Source organism: Aphanomyces invadans (assembly GCF_000520115.1).
Source record: "Aphanomyces invadans strain NJM9701 unplaced genomic scaffold supercont1.3, whole genome shotgun sequence".
In the NCBI taxonomy this organism is placed as follows: Eukaryota; Oomycota; class Saprolegniomycetes; order Saprolegniales; family Verrucalvaceae; genus Aphanomyces; species Aphanomyces invadans.
In genome coordinates this window covers 2,682,545-2,688,564 of record NW_008580148.1, presented here as the reverse complement: position 1 = coordinate 2,688,564, position 6,020 = coordinate 2,682,545, and the positions used below count along the sequence as shown (strand labels likewise).

Sequence of the window (6,020 nt, the reverse complement as noted above, 5' to 3'; positions counted from 1 at the left end):
GACTGCGGCTGCCACGACAATCGCGTCGACAAGTTGTGGTGGAATGAGCTCTGGATGGGCTACCCCTTTGACGCCACCGTGTACGCTGCCAACTCGAATGCGACGCACGTCAACAAGCTGCAGCCCCACCAGCGCTTGCAACTCGCTGTCGGGATGCTGGATTCAAATGTCGACCCTGCCTGTACATTTCAGCTCGTCCAAGCGCTCATCGACGCAGACAAGGACTTCGACCTGCTCTGTTTTCCCAAGGGCGGCCACGGCGCCGGCGGCAGTCCGTACGGGACACGTAAGCGGTGGGACTTTTTCGTTCGGCACCTTCAAGGCAACGAACCCCGCCATCTTTGTGAATCCTAGACCGGACGACAGATGGACCGAATCCGAGCAGCGTACGCACCAAGGCCGTAAGCGCCAACGACGCTTCGGCCAAGCCCATCCTCGCATGCGACAGTCTTGCAGGAACGCATGAGTCGCCTTTGTAGAACGGGCCATTCAAAATGTCCTCCCTTTTCAGCTCACAACCCAGTTTTGGAGTCGTTCAAGGTAGAAGCGACAGGCACGCGTGAGGAAGGGGGTGAAAGGGAACAAGGTCTGCTTGAACAAACCTGCGCTACTACTGGCATGCCACACAGAGGCTTGCAACTAGCCCAAACGTCGTGCCGGCCACCTCTAGCGTCTCACGTGGAAGGCTATCACGTCTGCAGGACTCCGTGAATTTGGCAGTAAACCGCGAGGATCGTCGTGGCCCGCACGGTTGCGAGTGCTGTGGAGGAAGGATGGGAGCGCGGTTCTGGGTCTGCCCACCAACCTCGCAAGCCGTTCCCCATGCGCACGCTGCGGGTGCCATGAGGATGGGTAGCATCCAAACGGAACCGCCGCCGCTTGTGACTTGCGCAAGGCCAATTTTGCAAATATGCGTTAAACAATTTAACGCAATTGGACAAGTTGTCGAATGCATGTAGATTGGCGGTTTTATATATAACGCCCAATGAATGTGCACCCATTGCACATGGCCACTTCTGCTGTTGCCGCCGCGTTGCCGGGTCGATGCGATTCCTCAGCTGCGCCGCGTCCGCCGCGCTTGTCAGTATCCTCCAAGTCACCCTTGCAGCATCGTCCCCATCGACGCCTCAGTTCCATCTCAGCCTCGTGGGCGATGGAAGCGGGGATTTCATGCTGGACTGGGTCACGAGTGTCGACGACAAGACATCGTCAGTGTTTTATGGCGGCTCCAAGGACAACCTGGCGAAGAAGGCAGAGGGCACATCTGCGGGCAACGTTGTTGTGACCCCGTCTCTGTCGGTGCAGTGCTGGAGCGCCCGGTTGTCCGGCCTCGCCGCGCTCGGCCCCGTCGTTCACTACGACCTCTCTGCAACTGGCGGGAGCAGCGCCAAGTCGTTTGTCGTGCCTGGCGGAGCAGGAACGTCTATGACATGGGCTATCTTTGGAGACATGGGCTCCATTGCGCTGAAGAAGGCGTCTGGCATCACGCTGCCAGCACTAACGTCCGAGTTGGCAGCCAAGGCGTACCAAGGCATCCTCAACCTCGGCGATCTCTCGTACGAACTGGTTGAAAACGCCGGCGATGTCTACATGCAACAGCTTGAACCGCTCACTTCCGTCGTTCCCATGCACACGACCATTGGCAACGTAAGCCTCTGGCACTTGCGTGGTGTTCACGTCCTCTGTTCTAGCACGAGATGCAGTACACGATATTCGGCGCTCTGCCAAATTACATTCGGCGGTTCTCCGGACAGGCTGCGGGCGCCGGGCGGGCCAGCGGGACGTGGTCCAGCCGATTCTACAGCTTCAACGCTGGCTATGTGCATTTTGCCGTGATCGATACGGAAGTGTATGGCGACCAAGCGTTCATGACTCAAGGCGCCGACGGGTACTGGTCTGCGTCTGAAGCGGCGCGGAGTCAAATGCAGCAAGACCAGCGCGACTGGCTAGAGTACGACTTGAGCCGCGTGAAGCGGAAGGATACACCATTCGTTGTCCTGTGCGGCCACCGCCCCCCCAGCAAGATCCCCAATGCCATAACCAAACCCGGCAACCAATTCGCTGCCCAATTGCTACCTCTCATCGACCAGTACAATGTGGACGTGATGTTCTTTGGCCACGAGCACGCGTACTACAGCGTCGAAGCGTCCATCGTTGGCAAGTACAAGCTCCCGCCTTTCATCATCTCGGGCGCGGCCGGCAACAACGAGTTCATTCGACCGGTCTCGATGGTGTCCATGGACCCCGTCTTTAAAGTCCGCAAAAACATCAACGAGTACGGTTTTGGGTACCTCAAAGCAACGGCAGACAAGCTCACGTGGACGTGGGGTCAAGCCGCGACGAGCTCCCCAAACGGAGCCTCCCCCACGAGCACGAGCTGGACGTTGGCAGACACGATCGAGTTTTTAAAGAAAGATGTCGCCGATCCGACCCCCGCTGGCAAGCCCGTGTCACCCCCGGCCACCCCTGGCGCCTCAAACGCTACGGAAACCTCAGGTAGTATCGTTCATGGTTGGGCCGAACGAACGGCGAATTGGCGGTGCTGATTCGCGAGTAGGCGGATCAACTACAATGCCTTCATCTGACAGCTCGAAGACGACCCTGGCACCGTCAGGGCAGGGAGGCTCCACGGCCCCCGCCGCAAGTTTCGCTCACCAGGGAGCCCTATTCTTTGCTGTCGCCATGGTGGCAGCCTCCGTGTTGGCAACAGCATAACATTGCAATCTCGAATTTGAGCAGTTAGAATACAAATAGTACCGAGTGTATAAGGCGTTGATTTGACATTTTTGTGAGCCCGAACAGGACACAACGGGCCTGGTGCTGGGCGAGCGACTGGGGTGAGTTGGAGGAGCCACATGAAGGTTGTGCCACTCGCGCGAATGGGATTCCCTGCGCATGCCCCGCTGCGCTGTGCGCATATTTCTGGGCAAACGCTCCAACACAATTAGGGATTCCCACGAGCAAAAAACGAGATACATACAGCCTGTCCCAACGGGGTAGCGGAGCGTTGTTGGAGGCACGTAGGCGGCAGACGCCACATTGGAATATCGTCCAGACAACATGGTTCGCCTTGGTTCATTCGCATTGCGTCGGACGGTAGCCACAATTGTCTCCCATCGTAAACTTCGCACGCGAGATCGGCCCATGCTGTCGGTGTTCGTGTCGCGCTAAAGTCTAGGGGTGGTCTCACCCGACTCAACGTGGCCGCCTTGGCACGAGAAGACCGAGCCTAGCTCGTTTTCGACAGGTCGACGATCGAATCGTTCGCGAAGACAGCCGCCGCCATCTACATTGCGACGGCGTCGACTCAAGCCATTCTGGGTGCCCCCGTCGTCACCGTGAGGTGAGAGCCACGGCATACATGCTGCTGTGCCCGGGACTTACTTCCGCACGTCCAACGCGTTGTTTGACCCTGCCACCAAGTCCGACACCCCCACGCAGGTGACGGGGTTGACGGTCGGGGGGATTCGAAAGTGGCATCGCCTATAGAAATGTCACGAAGCAAGTCGGATCGGCGAAGTTGTAGAATATTGCAATTCGTACACTTCGCATTCCCGTGGCTGCTTCGACGCCGCAGGGCACAGACGCAAGGATTCCGTACGCCAATCCTGGCGCGTCATACGGCTCTGTTTACAAGCTGCTTGCAACGATGGTGAAGACTTGAAGCAATCTAGCTCCAACCGTGTCAGCGATGTGAATTACCCTGACAACGACCCGCCGCAGAAACCAAACCGCATCGACGGCTCGCACTAGCACCTCGAACCAACCCAACATGGCCGCGCTGTAGTCCACCAAGTAGCAAGAAGATTTTCACCTGACCGCCTTGACAAGGCGTCAACGTGTTTTGGTATAAAGGTCGCGATGAATTTGTTTCGTCTGCTGCCCCGGCAAGTAAGATCTCGGGCGAACTTGGCGCATTATCTTTGCCTCGTCGAGGCTGTCAGAGCACACCCCGCTTGCTCCGAAGTAGTAAACCGCAACTTGTAGCCAAGGCGCCGTCCAATTCATGGGCGACACCGTCTTTCACTCGTCGAGAACATCCTAAAACGATTGTACAAGAGAGGTGGTGTGCATTGTGGGGGTTGGTGGCCCCGTGTTCTGCTTTCGCAAAGTATTGGGGAGCTGTCCACAGATAGAGCGAGCCGATCAGCGCACGTTTCAGCTGCCCCCCATGTGCATTGCGTTCGGACGAGCCAGAAGCACCGTCGACTGCAAGGACCCCTCCCCATGTGATAGCGCATCGAGTGATGACATGCTCAAATGCTTTGGTTGGTTATCTTTTTTGCCCCCCCTTGGCAACTAAGTACATGATGTTGAGTGTGCCAGAGGTTGATGGACGGTACACAAGTTTCCATTGCGCTCGTACGCTGGTCGTTTGCACCCGTAGGTTGCACAGCGCTTGCCTACGGCGTCGACTCAGGTGAGAGGAGGGCTCACCCTAGGGACACGAGATCGTGCATACCTCCACCATGCGCCCAGCACAGCCCGCGGCTAAGTGCCGTGAGAGAGCAGTACTTCGCAGAGCAAGGCTTGCCACCTCCGTGGGACCAGCACAGTCCTCGGGCCTTCGATCGGTTGTTGCAGCTTGAGATCGTGCACTTGGTGGACCCGCCTACATGACGCACGGTGAAACGGAGATCGTCATTTGGCCCAATTCGGCGACAGTCATGCATACCGTGCTTCCAACACAACCTGCGGGACTTGGCCCCGTTTCGACACCCTGCTACGGAGCAGCGGGGACCACCCTACACGCAGATGCGATGAGCGACGATGGGGACATTGCGCGCCGACAACGTACGCCGTGTCGAATGCAAACCCCTTGGCTGATGGCGGCGCTGTCGCAGTCAGGCATGCGGCATCTCCTCTTCGCCGACTGCTGCGACTGTGTCTTAAGGGGTGATGGAGACTTGACATCCCCTTCACACGCGGTGATGTGGAGCACCTGAGTAGAGTGCAAAATGTAGGCCAGCGACAACTTGGACATCGCAGGGGGTCGAAGCGTCTTGTCCTCGATGATGGGCATTGGGATATAAATGCTCCAGTGTGGGGTCACGCGCTTAGAAGATTCAAGGGAATCCCGTGATCTGGTCCACATAAAAGCGTGGTGCTCGCAATCGTGTTGGCCCTCTTCATGGATGGAATGTTCTCTCACGTCGGGACCCGACTCTCCTATCGAGTATGTGGCCACCAGGAGCTTCCAGCGACTCATCCTGACCTTCTTCTGTTGGTTTCTGCTAGAACATGCGTATTTCTGGGCTATCGATCGCGCTGACCACTTGACCGCAACAAGGCGGTCGAGCCAACAGCTGCAAGAGGTGACATCGCAAGCGTCCACTTCGATGGCGAGCCTTCTTCATGGGATCACGACATTTGTTACCCCCATCTCGGCCGCCCAGCTCGGCGCACCATCGACGCATGCTGTTCGGTCAGCCCCCGTCCGTGTTTCGAGCCAAGCTCGCATCCTGTGCACGTCCAAGCATCCCAGGCGAGGAGATCGTGCATGCATGCCCAGGGCGGGTCCAAGCGGCACCCAGGCAGTGTCGGAACGACTGGCGGCAGCTCAGCCCTCATCACCCCAGGCTTCTGCACCCACGAACAAAGTCAGGTTTGACAAGGTAGTCAGTCATTTGCCCGCCTGTGGCAAGTATACACTCACGCTCACGAAAGAAACAACAGTGCGCGCATCATGGACGGAACAGGCTCGATTAAGTTAGGGTCGACGTGGCGCAGCGGTGGACTCTATCGACGGCGCGAACAGGTTACGGCTGGTGGACTTCACACAAATTTCCATTTCGCTCGTACGCCGGTCGCTTACATCCGTCGATTTCGCAACGCTTGCCTGTCGACGTCACCGCAACAGTTCAGATACCCACGCAAACTGAGGAGTTGATTTTACCTCCACCATGCGCCCAGCACAACCCGCGACTAAGTGCCGTGCGCGAACAGTTCTTCTTGGTGCAAGGCTTGCCACCTCCGTGGGACCAGCACAGTCCTCGGGCCTTCGATCGGTTGTTGCAGCT

The 6,020-nt window shown here is 57.6% G+C and overlaps 3 protein-coding genes across 4 annotated transcripts; 2 read left to right on the top strand and 1 right to left on the bottom strand.

Annotated features, from left to right (window-relative positions):
* Positions 1-54: 54 nt before the first annotated feature.
* H310_02446 (hypothetical protein) lies at positions 55-354 on the top strand (the record flags this gene model as incomplete). Its single annotated transcript, XM_008865953.1, has 1 exon — positions 55-354. The coding sequence occupies one exon, from the start codon at positions 55-57 to the stop codon at positions 352-354; it is 300 nt and encodes a 99-aa protein (XP_008864175.1).
* Positions 355-1,024: 670 nt separating this feature from the next.
* Positions 1,025-2,799, top strand: H310_02445. Of its 2 annotated transcripts, none has more exons than XM_008865952.1 (3): positions 1,025-1,647; positions 1,692-2,496; positions 2,558-2,799. In XM_008865952.1, exons 1-3 carry the CDS (start codon positions 1,045-1,047, stop codon positions 2,713-2,715), a joined length of 1,566 nt encoding a protein of 521 aa, XP_008864174.1. In that variant the 5' UTR covers positions 1,025-1,044; the 3' UTR covers positions 2,716-2,799. The 2 variants fall into 2 exon arrangements, with proteins under 2 accessions (XP_008864174.1, XP_008864173.1); XM_008865951.1 differs by having other exon boundaries at positions 1,692-2,511.
* A 581-nt stretch (positions 2,800-3,380) lies between these two features.
* Positions 3,381-5,023, bottom strand: H310_02444 (hypothetical protein; the record flags this gene model as incomplete). The annotated part of the gene is made up of 6 exons (XM_008865950.1): positions 3,381-3,483; positions 3,544-3,626; positions 4,367-4,403; positions 4,438-4,612; positions 4,676-4,745; positions 4,799-5,023. The coding sequence occupies 6 exons, from the start codon at positions 5,021-5,023 to the stop codon at positions 3,381-3,383; spliced, it is 693 nt and encodes a 230-aa protein (XP_008864172.1).
* Positions 5,024-6,020: the final 997 nt, after the last annotated feature.

Bases quoted from the DNA above. Each gene is read 5' to 3' on its own strand.
- H310_02445 (XM_008865951.1), top strand. From the start codon at position 1,045: ATGCGATTCCTCAGCTGCGCCGCGTCCGCCGCGCTTGTCAGTATCCTC. The intron at 1,648-1,691 runs GTAAGCCTCTGG...CCTCTGTTCTAG, and splicing joins TGCACACGACCATTGGCAAC to CACGAGATGCAGTACACGAT. The intron at 2,512-2,557 runs GTTGGGCCGAAC...ATTCGCGAGTAG, and splicing joins CTCAGGTAGTATCGTTCATG to GCGGATCAACTACAATGCCT.